The following is a 15,573-nucleotide window of genomic DNA, read 5'->3' as shown; positions in this document are numbered from 1 at the left end:
AAAAAAAACAGTTCTGTTCAACACTTAAGGAAATAAATATTTGAAATGTATCAGTCTGTATGTAATGAATGAATATACTATATACATTTTACTTCTTAAATGGAATTACTGATTTAAATAAACTTTTCCATGATATTCTAATTTTTTGACTACGACCTGTATGTGTCAATGTCCAGGCCCTACTTATCAGCTACACCAAACTAAACTGATATATATATGACCCAAACTTGCCACTTTCTGTGTAAAGTTGTTGTAAAGACGTAATAAAGATGGTTAACCTTTATTACTTTACTACTCTTAAGTGAGAACCTGGACTTTGCATTTTGGTTGCTGTTAGTATATGAATAGAAAACAGCCCACAGTAAATGTTTATAATAAAAAGCATATTTGCAAGGTGTTTGTTTACAAATCTTTAATAGAAGTAGAGATGGAGGGGGCTATGTGGACATCTTTAGTCTTAGGCCAGATTGAGCTTTCCTGGGGTTCTATTTCTTATGAACCTGTAAAAAAATGAAGTGGTTCACTGTTTTATTTAAAAATCTTGGTAACACTTTATTTAAAGGGGTGTGCATAAGACTGACGTGACACTGTCATGAACATAAAGAAGTCTTTATGAATGTCTATGACTGTTGTCATGAAGTGTCATTCGGTAAATAATGACACTTTTAATGCAAAGTTGCTCTAAAAGTTGCATTAAAAGTCAATTAAAAGTGCCAACTTTGCATGATTTTGTAAATTATGATAATTTAATGGGGCTGCACAGTGGCGCAGTTGGTAGAGCTGTTGCCTTGCAGCAAGAAGGTTCTGGGTTCAATTCCCAGCCCCGGTCTTTCCACATGGAGTTTGCATGTTCTCCCTGTGCAAAAGATGTGGTTTGACCATCAAAATGCATAAATGAGCAAAACACAAGAAGTGTTCTGATGAACACTATCAATCTGAAATGTGTTTTGACATTTACCAGATCAGAACCAGTTTATTTTTTTTGTACTAGAAGTCTTTCGTAAACAACAATCTAATAAGAAAGAGGGCTGAGAGAGAAGGAGTCAAGCCCAGGACAACTGCATCACAGGCAACAACCTCAACACATTGTTCATCTGCGCTGCCAACTGAGCCACTTAGTGCCTCCAGAACCAATGCTACTCAGCAGCTGTGAAGTGGAGGTTTTCTTTGTTTATTTTTACCACTGTAATGCAGCTCACATTTGAAGATCGGTGGGAACATAGAGCCAGAGGCAGAATAGACTTAAGTCTTCAAAATCAATGCAGAATAACTATTCGATAACAATGGGTACATTTTGTGGTAGTGTGAAAATCCTCCTCTAAATGTTTTTCTGATTACTCCTGATTAGCTCCACCTGGAAGCCACACCTGGCAGTCACACATTCAGAGGAAGAAAGAGGGAAATGACACACAAACATTTTATTTTTGCTTTTATTTTATTATCATAGCAAATATGGTCACAAATATACTTTAGCTTGAAAACAAACTTGGGCACACTTCTTCCTTAAACAAAAATTGTAAAAAATTTAAAAAAGTTCCTTTTTTGCTGCTGAAAAGGATCTACTCGGATTGTTAATGGCTAATCCGATAGTACAGAGCAAGAAAATAAATATTTTTCTCTTCATTCGTTTAAAGTGGTTTTCAGAAATAGCTCAAGCCTTGCTGTGAGAAGTAAAAACTCAGCGTTTTATTTGTTCATTTGGTGCTTGTACATACGCTTTTTGCTAACATAATGCAGGCTGAATTACAACAGTTTTAAACAATAAAACAGCAACTCAAGAACAACCTTTATTCATTTGCAGGAGTCTTCATTGTCTTGTTGATCCACTTCAGGTGATCTTCGGTAAGGAAAGCGTAGACTCCAGGCTTGTTTTTGATTCCACATTTGTAACCGAAAGACGCGACACCAACTACAGCTCCATTGCACAGTATTGGCCCTCCTGAATCTCCCTACACAGAGAAGAAATGAAAACCAGCATTTTACTGGAACAATAGCCTTTTATCTTTGTGTAAACTACCATTAGGATCTCTTACCTGACAAGTGTCACCTTTGATTTTACCACTGGCCCCAGCACATATCATGTTCTTAGTTATGTATGGATGAAGTTGGTAATATTTTTTTGAGTTGCATTTCATTCTGTCGATCACAGTCACATTGGCTGACATTAAAACATCTGACAAAGTAGCTCTGCCTTTTTTGGTTTGTCCCCATCCAGCCACCATACAGACTGAACCGGCTGCTGGCTCTTTGGCACGTTCATTCAGCTTTAGAGGTTTCACCCCTTGGGTTTGCTGCACTGCTTTGTCCAGCTGGAAAATAAAATATGACTGTTATATTATGTTATGAACAATGTAAGTACAGATAACTAATTTTGCAAAGTACGCTTACCTTGAGCAACATGAGATCGTTGTTTTTTTCTTTGCTATCATAGCAAGGATGAGGAATACTTCTTGATACCTTAAGGATCTGCCTGAACTGCTGTTCATTCTTCTTCTCCTTGATGGAGTGTACCCCCAGCAACACAGTCTTAATAGTCTTAATACTGAGACAGCAACAACATATTACATAGTAAATGGGTCTGGAGCAAGAAACATTACATTTAAGCATGTGTGGTAAATAGCAGGGCAATTTTGGAAATAAAGAGGTTAGTAAAATTGCAGGCCATAATATTATTGTATTTGTTATGATCATAATCAAGTCAAAATTAAAAATGATTGGAGGTTTTAGTCACCACCATCCAATAAAAAAAAAAAAACTGGCAGTAGTGACACAAACACACTTTAGGTATAAAACACAGAAGTTGAAAATATATTGCTTTGAAATACCGTTTTGTGATTGGCACAGTGCACAACAAAGCAAACTAAATGCATAAAAGAGTTCCTGTTTTTACCTTTCACAGTGTGCAGCAGTCAGAACCCAGTTCGGATCAATTAATATTCCCCCACAGACTGGTTCGCTTGACTCCAGCAGAGCCATGTAGGGCAACGAGTGAGGCTTCACTTCTTTCCCATTGATAATCTCAGATCCGTAACCTGACACAGAAAGCAAAAAGGTACAATACATCCCATAATAGTAAAGATTTGATATTAACTTTCTTCTCAAGTAAAATGGCAGCACTTAAGATATTACTCACTTGAGTTGATCATAAGGAAAAGGGCAATGATACCCCTGAGAGAGAACATTTTGTCTTGTCTCAGTCTTTGGTCTGGAGGTGAATGCGCCCATCAGGWTGCTGACCCTTTATCTGTGTTTCTCAAAGGATGTGGTCTGACCATGGAAATGCATGATTCAGCAAAACACACGTAGTGATCCGGTAAGCTGAAGTCTGTGGTAACACTAGATTAGAACCAAAAGGTCTTCAGCAGCTGTGAGGTTTTTATTTTTATTTTTATTTCTTCAACATGCAGCTCAGAGTACAAACAGGTGAGAACACATTCATGAGCAGAGGAGACTTCAATATTCAAATTTCATGCACTGACTTATGATCTCTAGTTGCAATTCAAGAATGGAAACATTTTGTGGCATTGAGAACATCTATATTATGTAGTGAATGCAGGTGGTGGTTACCGTGGGAACGTCGGGGCAAAGCTTTTTGCACCAGCAAACCCTACACTCAGTAACCAAGGCCTCCCTCCAGTTGGATGTTGTTCTGCAAACTCAAATGGAAATGAAAATGAAATAACACTTTTAATTTAAAATCAGACATGGTAACATGCATTTGTTCCGTTTTTTTTTTTTTTTTTTTTTTTTTTTTTGGCATGAAACTGTACACCTTTCTTCTATTGAGGCCAACATTTGAGACTCATAAAATAATTAGTTATTTTGGTTCCATTTAAATATTGCTTGTTTGAGTTATTCCTGAGCATGTACAAAATAATTCTTGCATTATTAATCTGTTAAATAGCGTACCATGATTATTGTCAACAAGGTATTTTTACAAAACCTATAAGGTCAGAGGTGACACAGAAAGACACATTTTTGAAATGAGTCATTCTGTGGTATTGTTCTCATTCAGTCAGTGTTTTACCTACAGATATAATTGATCTTCATATTTATTCACAGTTCAGCATGTGCAAAATTTTTTGTGTAACATGTATTTTGTTGTCAGTTTATTGACATTTCACAGTTTTATACAGTAAGAATGTTCACTTAGTTTTCATCTAGTGGCAGAATTAGGTATTACATTTCAGAGTCTGCCATAGTTTGATGATCTCACAGAAAGGAGACAATGCAGGAGATAGGAAGTATGGGGATTTTCTCAGTAACATCGCAACTTCTTTAAGTTTGAGCTGGTCTTTGAAAGCACTGGAATTTGAATTTGATATTTCTGTCTATTTAGAATAATGCAGGTGTTTGTAAGAAAGCAGCATTTGTTTTATAGGAACTTTTACAGTCTTTAGCCAAATATTACCTCCTGAGCAAATTTATTGTACATTTATGTGTAAACTATTGTTTGCTGCTGCGTATTATTTTTGAAAATGTGCATGTTCACACTTCTCCGTTTCACCCTACTCCAACTGGCTTCAGTAAAGAGTCAACATAATCCCTCTTGTCTGTGGTCATTCTGGAGTGGAGTTTATCTGAATGTTCACTTCAACAAGGCGATGGAGGAGGAGGACATGACAACAGGAATTATAATTATTTGCAGAAAGTCTGCATGTTGCTAGATTTGTTTCATAGAGCATATCTAAAATATTCAAAAGAAAATGCAGCATGGGAAGCTGAAGCATACCTTGTCACGATGTTACTCGACACGCTACTGAGCGACAGTTGCAAAGCAGCCAATCCGTGAGTGCCATTTATTTTCTTGGACTCTGATTTGCTGCAGCATCAAGATTCTGCAGTAGCAGTAAGGAGGGTTTCTCCATGCATATCAATGCAGGCAGGCCAGTTAGTGTTTGAACTATTAAAACAGGCAGATAGCATTTTTGGTTGAGGTCCCCAGTATTAGCTGATTTTAACATTTCTCAGGCAGCTTTGATCCCGAAGCCTACAAAACCAGTAGTCCACTGTATTTGATTTTGCTCACCAAATAAAGATGCTGACAACATTGCTACAGATGAAATCAGACTGTTTTTGTAATTCTATCACTGTCTTCCATGGCTAGTAACATGGAAAACCTGGTTTATCTGCTGTTTGTTACTAATAATAGCTCAAGAAAATGTCAACATCTTTTTGCCATTGTTTTATCTTCAGTCTTGATATATGTTTGAAATGTGGACCATTTGAACAGTATCACTTGTTTTCCCGTCACCTTCAAGTCAAACCACAGAAATAGTAGTTAACTTTCTTTTGATCTTCATACAACCGGTTTTAGTTGTAGGTATAGCAGCATTCTAGCTGTAGCAGAAAGGAAAACACACACACAAAGGTCATTGGTATTGACTAATCTGACAGTACATGGCCAGAAATATAATATTTTATTCATTATTCTTTTAAACAGGTTTTCAGAAACTATTTTCAAGGTTTGATGTAACTCAGTCTTTTGTTCACTTGTCTGCACATACATCTTTCAGCATCATAATGCAAGTTAAATTCAAATGGAATCGTAAAAGTGCTTGAAAGAGTTAAACAGCAAGGATGAAAAACTAGGTTTATTCACTTGTCTTCATTGTCTTCTTGACCCAGTTGAGGTTATCTTCAGTGAGGAAAGCGTATACTCCAGGTTTGTTTTGAATTCCACAGTCACGCCCAAAAGACGTAACTCCAACTAGTTCTTCATTGCACAATATGGGTCCTCCTGAATCTCCCTACAGAGAGAACAAGTATATAAAATGCATTTTAGGGAAACGGCAACATTTAAATTTGTGTCAGCGGCTCTTAGGCCCACTTACCTGACAAGTATCAGCTTTGATTTTGCCATTCCACCCGGCGCATATCATGTTCTTAGTTATATAAGGAGCAAGATTGTAATAATCTTTTGAGTTGCATTTCATTCTGTCGATCACAGTCACATTGGTCGACATCAAAACATCTGACATAGTAGTTGCATCCGTTTTGGTTTTTCCCCATCCAGCCACCTTGCAGACTGAACCGGCTGCTGGCTCTTTGACAACTTTATTCAGATTGAGAGGTTTCACCCATTTGGTTTGCTTCACTGCTTTGTCCAGCTGGAGAAGAAAATATCACTATTATTTTATATTAGAAACAATGTCAGCATAGATAAGATCACAAATTTTGTAAAGTTACCTTGAGCAACATGAGATCGTTGTTTCTTTCTTTGCTATCATAGCAAGGATGAGGAACACTTCTCTTCACCTTACGGATCTGCCTGAGCTGCTGTTCCTTCTTCTTTTCTTTGATGGAGTGCACCCCCAGCAACACAGTCTTAATCCTGGGAGAGAACAAAAACACAGTAGTGTTAAACGTAATGTCAGACAGAACAGTCAGATATTTAGAAATCTTTTTAGTAAAAGCATCTGGTTTCAACTGTTTATAACCTTTTCCTTTCTGAACAAGTCTATAAATATTCCACAGCAGGACTGATGAATTACAGATTATCCTAGATATTTTTTTCTTACAGCTGGAGAAGAAAAGCTTAAACCCACCTTGACTTTGCTCTCAAGTTTGAGTAATGAATGATAAAACTGTATGTCTTAAATATGTGTATACATAAAACAGGAAGTAACATATAATAAGAACGTGTTAATGAGTCATAATCAGTATTCTGACTCTGACCTGGTTTTACATGTTGCTAAATCTCTCAAAAGTTGTTCAATTGGAAAATGAAACTTAACACAAAGTTTTTGATGAGGATGACAGTTTTCTGAATCTTTGTGGCTTTCGAGGTTTCTTGAAGCGAGAGACATTTGTACCTAAATATAAGACATCTTTTCCTTCCTTCACATGCTATGTGCTTAAATGTTGACTGTGTTATGCATGCAAACTTAGAAATACTTTAAGGTGTAGAAATACAACTTTACAAAAGACTGAGACTTTTTTTTTATATTCTTATGAGCTGACCAGGCATTGCTCAGTCTGAATCATAGAACCATACTATCATAAAATCTGGTGGTGCATAGTTTTTAATGAAATCCCCTTTTTCGTCTACTTTTTTCCTGATTACACAAACAGAGCAACAAGCACTCCACACATGCAAAGCAAGAAAAAATGGCTTTCTGTTGCTACCTACTCAGGCCATCTACTCAGTTTGCTCTTGAATTGCACAGGGCACAATATCCAAACGTGCAGAGCAATAGCTTCCTGTTACAAACTGGAAGTGCAAGAGAAAACAACATATGCACAAACAGCCAATGAAAAACTGGATTGTATTTTCTATTTCTAACCATTCTGAATCCTTACAAAATAAGAATAAAAAATATTGTTCTTACTTCTTGCAGTGTGCAGCAGTCAGAACCCATTTTGGATCAATTAATATTCCCCCACAGACTGGTGTGCTTAACTCCAGGAGAGCCATGTAGGGCAACGAGTGAGGCTCCACTTCTCTCCCGTTGATAATCTCAGAACCATGACCTGGCAATACATCCAGAAACAATTTTTGATGTGACAGGAGAAAGCTGAACCCTTAGCTAAGCAGAAATATTGCATTAATAAGAAAATGACAATATTTAAGAAAGTATTACTCACTGAATTTGATAAGAAACGAGGCAGAGAGAATGAAACCAATGAAATCCCTCAGAGAGAACATTTCCTCCTAACAGGGTGTTTGACGTGTTAAGACCCTCACAATGCTCAACCTGCTCTTTATGTGGTAGTCTCAAAGGATGTGGGTGGACCATGGAAATGTATGAATCGGCGAAATAGGTGTGATCATGAAATTATGTCAGATCTACCGCTTCTGAAGGGGTAATGTTTAGCACTTCTCATGGTGGCCACTGTGGTGGAGGTTTTTAATTTTATTGACATCACACAGTCCCTGAGAGGAAACAAGTGGCAACTTTTTCCAGACCTTACATGATTATTTATCAGAGATACTGTCAACTTGGAGAACTGCTCTTCCCGTTCCTACTGGCTGTTGATTGCTGATTCCTCCCACCTGTTGCTGCCTAAATAAACTCCTGCTCAACTCTCTTTCAGCGCAAGACTGTTGTCATCCACACCCTGCAAGGGATCAGTCCCTATCTGTGGATATAAGCAATAATGTGGGAAAAATTCTAGTTTTTGTCATGGAAATGGACACAAAACAGATTTTAAAACTATACCTAACTTATTAAAGCAGGTGTGAAGCTCTTTATTAAACTTTATTGCTGGAGAAAAGTACAAAGAAATGAAATGAACTTATTTTGCATTTTTATTGGAAAAACTGTTACCCTTGAGTACTTTGAAGGGTGTTGTTGCATTTTCAAGTTGTCTGATTCCTTGGGGTTGGTAGCTTCAACAGTTATGTTTTTGCCCACAAACTTAAGATAACAGCTTGTCAAACTGAGACTGAAACCAAAGTCATCTTCTGCTGTCTTAAAACAACCATCCACCAAAATGTTATATCTACTCATGTGAAGATCATTTTTAGATCTTTGCAATTCCATCAATTTTGGAAGTATATTTGCTGTGTTTAAACAGTTTGTTTGAGACGGTACAGCTACAGCTGTCATAGAAAACATCACGCTCAGAGGTTTTTGTATGTGGCTAATCTACTGGTACAGGGCCAGAAATATAATACTTTACTTTTTAATCCTTTAATAAAGTGATTTACACAAACAGGTTTTAAAGTTTGCTGTAACAAGCTAAAGCTCAGTTTTTATTTGTTCAATTGCTGCCTGCGCATACATCTTTAAGAAGGAAAATGTAAGTTGTATAACATAGGAGAGCAAGAAAAGTGGTTGAATGAGTAAAACAGCAACATTCAACCAAGGCTTATTGATTATCTCATTGGTTCACTGTCGTCTTGATCCAGTCAAGGTGATCTTCGGTGAGGAAAGCGTACACGCCAGGTTTGGTTTTGTATCCACACCCACGTCCAAAAGACGTAACTCCAACTACAGCTCCATCGCACAGAATTGGCCCACCAGAATCCCCCTACAGAGAGAAGAAATATATAAAATGCAATACTGGGAAAATCACAGCATTTTAAATTTGTGTAAATGGCTGGTAGGTAATTTACCTGACAGGTGTCAGCTTGGATGTTCCCATTCCACCCAGCACAAATCATGTTGTCAGTTATGAGATGATTGTAAAAAGCCGGTGAGCTGCACTTCTTTCTGCCAACCACAGTCACATTGACTGACATCAAAACATCTGACAAGCGATTTGAATCCATGCTGGTTTTTCCCCATCCAGCCACCATACAGACTGAACCTTCCTCGGGGTCTTTGACAACTGTAGTCAGCTTGAGAGGTCTCACCCATTTGGTTCGCTTCACTGCCTTTTTCAGCTGGAAAGTAAAGATCACAATTACTGTATTTATATATATATATATATATAGTTAAAAGTTTATTCAAATATTATTGAACAGTACATTTACAAAGAATAGTGAAAAGGACCGTTGAATTAACAATTTTATTAAAAGAAAGCAGAAAATAATTTAAAGGAAATGTTTCAAGGCATCAGTAAGTAAATAATAATAATCAAGTGAAAGTAAAGTTAATTGTAAAATATAAATATAAGTAGAGTCTTAATCTTAAATATTTTCCCAATGCATGAAATTTTATGTTAACCAGACAAAATCATTCATTTGCAAAGCAAACTTACCTTGAGCAACATGAAGTCATTGTCAAAGGTTTTGTGATTAAAACTAGGGTGAGGAAAACTGCTCTTCACTTTAAAGACCTGCCTGTATGGTTTTTCCTTTTCCTTGTTCTTGATGGAGTGGACTCCCAACATCACAGTCTTCACGCTGAGAGAGCAATAACATAGTACCAGTAAGGAACTTAAGATCTAACAGATTAGAGCTTGCATAATAATGGGATATTGATGGTTTACTATGTAAATTTAGTTGTAAATTCAATATAACATTCTTTCTACTATTACTGCTGTATACCAAGACTGATGAATTACACATCATTTTTAATATTTGTTTCATCACAATTGGTATGGTTAAGTTGTAACCTACCTTAACTATACTTTTGAGTAATGATGGATAAGTCCGTATTTATACAAAACTGATTAAAACTATTTTGCGTTCTTGTTTGTCAGACCAGCATGTTGTAGGTTCTATCTTTTCCTCTATCTCTTTTAGCCTCTTTTAACTGCTTGCACACACACGCCGCAGCTTACATAACCATGTCTAGATTTCCCTTATGGCACAACTAGCTGCTGCGGTAACTTAGAAATGTGCTGTATGAATACCAAAACCAGTCAATGTGGCAACAGATTATATTCCTTATTTTTATTTGAGATGCACGCCAAATGCATATAAATAAGAAAAATTTAAATTGTTCTTACCCTTCGCAGTGCGCAGCAGTTAGAACCCAATTGGAATTAATTAATGTTCCTCCGCAATCTGGTTTAAGAGAAGTCAGCAGAGCCATGAAAGGCAGGGAGTGTGGCTGCACTTCTTTCCCATTGATAATCTCAGAACCATGACCTAACACAGGAAGATATCCAGATACAATTCTTCACACAACAGCATCAAAATAGACTCTTGATTAGGGGAGCAAATTATGAACAAGAGAATGATAGTATTTAGCAAGATATTATTCACTGGATTTGGCAATAAGGAAAAAGGCACCAAGGACGAAAGCAACATACCCCCTCAGGTATAACATTTTCTCCTGTCAGTGTCTTTGATCTGGAGACGTATGTGCCCTTCACTCTGCCCACCCTGCTTTTTATATGTTATCTCAAAGGATGTGGTCTGACCACTAAGATGCCTAATTAAGTAAAAAATATGTGATCATGAAATTGTGATTCTTTTGCCACACCCTGTATCAACAAAAGTTACCGCATGTGGAGCTCAGACCTTGCTGGGTTAATTTGAACTTTTCGGTCTCCTAGAAACCGTCCGAGCACAACCAGCTGGGATCCCTTTACAGTGTATGCCAGAAAATGACCACTCAAGTCCGAAATTAAAACTCAAATTGTTTCTAAGATGCAACAGAAAAAGACCTCTGGTTCTGATAAGATTTAATCCTTGAGATGAGGCCTGTGTGGCCACTGCACTTTCCTTCATTACCAATGGGTCTGTGTGGAGCCCACGCCATGGATATCTTACCAATGCATCAACCAGTGGTGGAGAAAGTACTCAAACAATGTACTTTAGTAAAAGTACAAGTAAACAGACCTAAATGTACTCTAGTAAAGCCATTGGCATCAACCAGGATCTATCTTGATATTGTGCCACCGTGACTATTAACCAATATGACCTTGGTGCAAAAGTTATGTGCATTCTCAATGCTGTCCAAAGACTGTGGCACTAAGGCAGCCATGATACAAAAACCCACCGTATTTATACGATTCTCCAGGAAACCATTGTTTAGACCACCAATGTTCTCAGAATAGGAGGCTGTTCATGTTCTTAATTCACTGTAACAAGACCCAATTTTTACGGTGAAAGTTTTTGTGGATTAAACTGCAGGAACACAGAGAGCTTTCTTGGAGAAACCAGAAATTGATCTCCTTCTTGTGGTGGATTCCAGTCCCTGGATACCTGGTTCTATCTAAATTTTGATTTCACAGTCCATGATTTTCTTTTTGCTGCTTTGTTCCACTTGATTTCCTGGTTTGTTTCATTCAGTTTTGCCTTCTTTCTCCATCGAACCTTGTTTTCATGCCATGTCACTGTTACTGTATCTTGTCAGCAGCCCTTGGTGTCTTTTAGTGGCATTTCTTGCATTTGGCTTTTTGCTCAATGCTTTCCTCACCTCCATTTTTAGGTCCTCCTTAAAACTGAACTTGGCACTGTAGTACTTGGTAATATTTAACCTCTTGGAGCACTGCACTTGTCTGACTAAAGTGAAAGAATAACGAAAAGATAAACAAACAAAAAACATAAAATCCCTTATACATGAAGAGCTAATGAGACTAACTGTGGGTCATCTCAGCACAAACTAAATTTTTTTTGGAAGGGTGTTGATATTTTTGAATAGCAATACTTAATAAAAATAGTGATAATAATATCTTAGTCCATATTATGCAGTGCTGGGAAAAGGGGTGTGCCCTTATTTTGTGTATTTTTGTCACATTTCCAATAAATTCTAGAATTATTGATACCCTCGGAAGATTTATGTTAGAGCAGGCCTCTTGTGCCATTCTGCACAAATGTGTCAAAATTACGCCACAGTGAGGTAAAATACTGAGTCCCTGTTACTTGATGACAGTTTCTGCTGTCAAGAGTGGCAGAGCCAGTTGTAGGGTTTAGGGGTCAATTCTTACATGGGGCAAAGGTGGTTTGCTGTATCACCTGAAACATCTAAGTGTAACAAAGATCAAATTTAAGACACTGTAGAGATTCTATTGTAATAAATGCACAAGAAAGACTACTATGCTCAGTCATCACTTTTATTCTTTATTCTTTGTTAGTAAGCAGTTCTAGAAAGCTTATTTTAAATTTCCCTTTCATATGAAATAGAGACATCTATGACATATCTATCCATACTTAAACCAAGATCTGTCCTGAATATGAGTAATTATAGAACTTCATTCTTACAAGTGCAAGAATATTAAAAACTTTGTGTTTGATTAATTGGCATAGACAATATTAATAGTTTTGGTCTTGTACAAATCTTAAGCTGCAAAATTCAAAAACAGAAGAACCAAATCAAATGCAAAATATTTCATTTAAAATAGCTGCAGAGAAAACATGCTGACATGATGCAACATCCTTTTTGTGAAACAAACATCTTGGCTAAAGGCAAACAATTAGAAAAACATTTCACTATCATTTAAAATAGAGACACTATTTTTCTGCCAAAGATTTTTTTGGCTTAGCCTGAAGCCAAAACCATGACCCAACTACATCTCAAACATTAGGTTATATTCATATATATGATATATATTTAACACATTAAATAAACTGCGAAACATAATTTCAACAGAAATACTCAGTTTTTAACAAAACGTCATAATAATTCTACATGAGCCATTTCTGGAGTCATTTAACTTTCTTCAGCGGCATATTCACCGTGGCACGATCACAAAACTGTAATCATACTGCTAATCCTCATCTGTCTTCAAAACCATGACACATTTAGTATGTTCAACTGAAATTCATCAGCAAATTTTAGTTTATCTGTTGCAAAATGTGATGGTGGGTCGTTCCAACATTGTGCTCAAGACATTCTAATGAACACAAGATCTCTTCTTTTCCACAAGATGGCCTGTCTGTGGAGACCTTGAGTTCTTGCTTCTTAATAGAGACACACAGATGGAGAATTTGATTGTGAGATTAAAGCTGTTTTTTTTTCAAGAAATAATGAGCCCAGAGGGTTTATGTAAGGAAACCTCAGATGTATGATCTGAGCTGACATGTAGCTTATCTGTTCATGCACGGAGTTTGACCGATAGCCAGTAAACTAAACGGATTATATAAATATGAAACAGATCTTCATTAATGTGCATCTATGCAATGTACACAACAATGTAACACAAAACTAACATCTTGAAACTTTTCACAGTTTGAACAAAAAACAATTTAATGTCTCCTTAGGGCAGAGGTTCCCAAACTTTTTTTTCTGCGCCCCCCCAAGTGGTTTCCAAACTATTTCTAGGCCCCCCCTGTGGCTTACAAATAGCTGTCTGGTTGAACGATGTGTGTGAGCGAAGGGAGGGGGGAGTCTTAGAGACTCCCTGTTATACTGAGCCCCAGCTCCAGACTGGGGGGTGAATCAACTTTTTTTGGGGCAAAATGAATCGTAGCTGAACATAGACAACAACACCAGTAGCTTACAAGCTACTTGTTAACAAGCTTAAGGTGTTGTATTGACATTAGCTAGCTAGTCATCTTTTAGCTAACTTTACCTGCATCCAACTGCTTTACTCAATAGTCTGTTAGTTTGGTGGGAAAAACTGTGAAAGTTCTTTGCGTTTTGCTGCCATGTTTCTAACACACCTGCATAGCTCTGCACAGCAGCAGGTCTCCTTCACTGCCGCACGGGTGTAAACCCAGCGTATCGCTCATGTTGCGCTTATAGGCGGCTCGGAAAAACAGGTTACGGCATGTTAACAGATTAAACAGTTTTAACTGCTGATAAAAGTGACAGAAGACACAGATATGGGAAGTGCAGAAGCCCCTACTGTATCAAATTGACAGAGGAATAACAGAGAGTTGGCCATTCTAAGGTAAAAACGCAGAGCATACAGCGTTCATGTTTTGTTTTTTTCCATCCAGACGACTTCCCGCGCTGCACAGTGGCGCAGTTGGTAGAGCTGTTGCCTTGCCTCTAGGTGTGAGTGTGTGTGTGCATGATTGTTTGTCCTGTGTGTCTCTGTGTTACCCTGTGACAGACTGGCAACCTGTCCAGGGTGACCCCGCCTCTCGCCCGGAACGTTAGCTGGAGATGGGCACCAGCAACCCTCCCGACCCCAKTAAGGGACAAGGGTGTCAAGAAAATGGATGGATGGATGGATGGATGGACTTCCCAGGGCGCCGCACCTAGGGGGCGTGACCCACAGTTTGGAAACCTCTGCCTTAGGGTCAAAGTAAAACTTTTTTATTGGTTGCTAAAATATGACATTTTCCAGTTTTTCTGACCCACTTCTGTGTGGTAACAGTTCAGCAATCGTTGAATCCACTGACGATGTGTCTTGGACTGTCTCTGTGGATTTGAGATAAAATAATGTGTTATTAGCACATGAGTACTCAAATGCATATTTATAGACAGAAATCAAAACTTGCCTTTTTTCACAATGTGATAAATACACCAAAATGAAGAGGCCAACAAAACCAGACTGAATGAATTCGAAACGATGAAAAAGATTTTGTGAGTCTTATTAGATGTTGCTGTGGAAGAGAAAAGATGCACATCAGAATACATTTATTTTCATCCAAGGTACAGCATCTCTCAAAGGTATCTTGTATTTTATTTACTTACAAGGCCTTATCTAACTACTAAGCCCATCTTTCAAAGCAAGAAGAAGATTCTGAAATTAATGTACAGCTTTAGAACTCAAACAATGACAGAAAAGAGGATATACTCAAACATTTACCTTAGATTACCAATGGGGGCCATTTTAGCTGGATGAATTTTTTATGCACTGAAATGTTTGATTGTAATATGGCAAAATAACAAATCAGATTTGCATATTGACCTGCAACATCAATATTGTATTATTTCCCTTAAAATTCCTCCCACCTGTTTTAGCTTTTAACGTTGTAGGATTATCTTGAAGAATCCATTTCCTGTTGGTCCCATGGTCAAGATGAATAACCACAGCAGAAACGTATATGAAGTACTCTGTGGCTGCACTTAAATTGGAGACGCTGATGCTCATAAGGGAGGAGCCATTGGTGTAGAAATAGGACAGCGTTTCACAAATGAAGCTGCATATTGTCACATTGTAATAGTGAGAAGTCGTCTGCATAAGTGCAGAGATGTTCCAGCTTAGATTCACGTGATCGATGTTCACAAAGTCCACAGACACTGATTGAGGGGAAACGGGCCCTGGAAGAGTTGGATCAAGATTTAATTAATGGGAAATTATTATGAGAAAAATAACATTTTATATATATACATATAT

At 37.5% G+C, this 15,573-nt stretch overlaps 4 protein-coding genes across 4 annotated transcripts in view; all 4 read right to left on the bottom strand.

The window, feature by feature from the left end:
• Nucleotides 1-1,483: 1,483 nt before the first annotated feature.
• On the bottom strand, nt 1,484-3,210 carry LOC103470643 (granzyme A-like). Its single transcript, XM_017306637.1, has 5 exons — nt 3,134-3,210; nt 2,891-3,032; nt 2,389-2,542; nt 2,034-2,309; nt 1,484-1,949 (listed from the first exon to the last, which is right to left on the bottom strand). Exons 1-5 carry the CDS (start codon nt 3,180-3,182, stop codon nt 1,788-1,790), a joined length of 783 nt encoding a protein of 260 aa, XP_017162126.1. The 5' UTR covers nt 3,183-3,210; the 3' UTR covers nt 1,484-1,787.
• A 2,201-nt stretch (nt 3,211-5,411) lies between these two features.
• LOC108166573 (granzyme K-like) lies at nt 5,412-8,044 on the bottom strand. Its single transcript, XM_017306628.1, has 5 exons — nt 7,588-8,044; nt 7,332-7,473; nt 6,190-6,334; nt 5,835-6,110; nt 5,412-5,750 (listed from the first exon to the last, which is right to left on the bottom strand). Exons 1-5 carry the CDS (start codon nt 7,646-7,648, stop codon nt 5,595-5,597), a joined length of 780 nt encoding a protein of 259 aa, XP_017162117.1. The 5' UTR covers nt 7,649-8,044; the 3' UTR covers nt 5,412-5,594.
• Nucleotides 8,045-8,309: 265 nt separating this feature from the next.
• LOC103469978 (granzyme A-like) lies at nt 8,310-10,689 on the bottom strand. The gene is made up of 5 exons (XM_008418073.2): nt 10,601-10,689; nt 10,342-10,483; nt 9,649-9,793; nt 9,062-9,331; nt 8,310-8,976 (listed from the first exon to the last, which is right to left on the bottom strand). The coding sequence occupies exons 1-5, from the start codon at nt 10,662-10,664 to the stop codon at nt 8,827-8,829; spliced, it is 771 nt and encodes a 256-aa protein (XP_008416295.1). The 5' UTR covers nt 10,665-10,689; the 3' UTR covers nt 8,310-8,826.
• A 3,846-nt stretch (nt 10,690-14,535) lies between these two features.
• Nucleotides 14,536-15,573, bottom strand: part of LOC103469977 (uncharacterized) — a 13,544-nt gene continuing 12,506 nt past the window's right edge. Inside the window, exons 3-5 of the mRNA XM_008418072.2 lie at nt 15,189-15,497; nt 14,732-14,836; nt 14,536-14,651 (exon numbers count right to left, since the gene is read on the bottom strand). Coding sequence (XP_008416294.1) covers nt 14,557-14,651; nt 14,732-14,836; nt 15,189-15,497 — 509 coding nt within the window. The 3' untranslated portion in view covers nt 14,536-14,556. The remainder of the gene's footprint in view (nt 14,652-14,731; nt 14,837-15,188; nt 15,498-15,573) is intronic.

The sequence above is a fragment of the Poecilia reticulata genome, linkage group LG9 (assembly GCF_000633615.1).
Source record: "Poecilia reticulata strain Guanapo linkage group LG9, Guppy_female_1.0+MT, whole genome shotgun sequence".
Taxonomy (NCBI): Eukaryota; Metazoa; Chordata; class Actinopteri; order Cyprinodontiformes; family Poeciliidae; genus Poecilia; species Poecilia reticulata.
The sequence above is the reverse complement of the archived record's forward strand: the minus strand, read 5'-3'. Positions and strand labels throughout refer to the sequence as shown.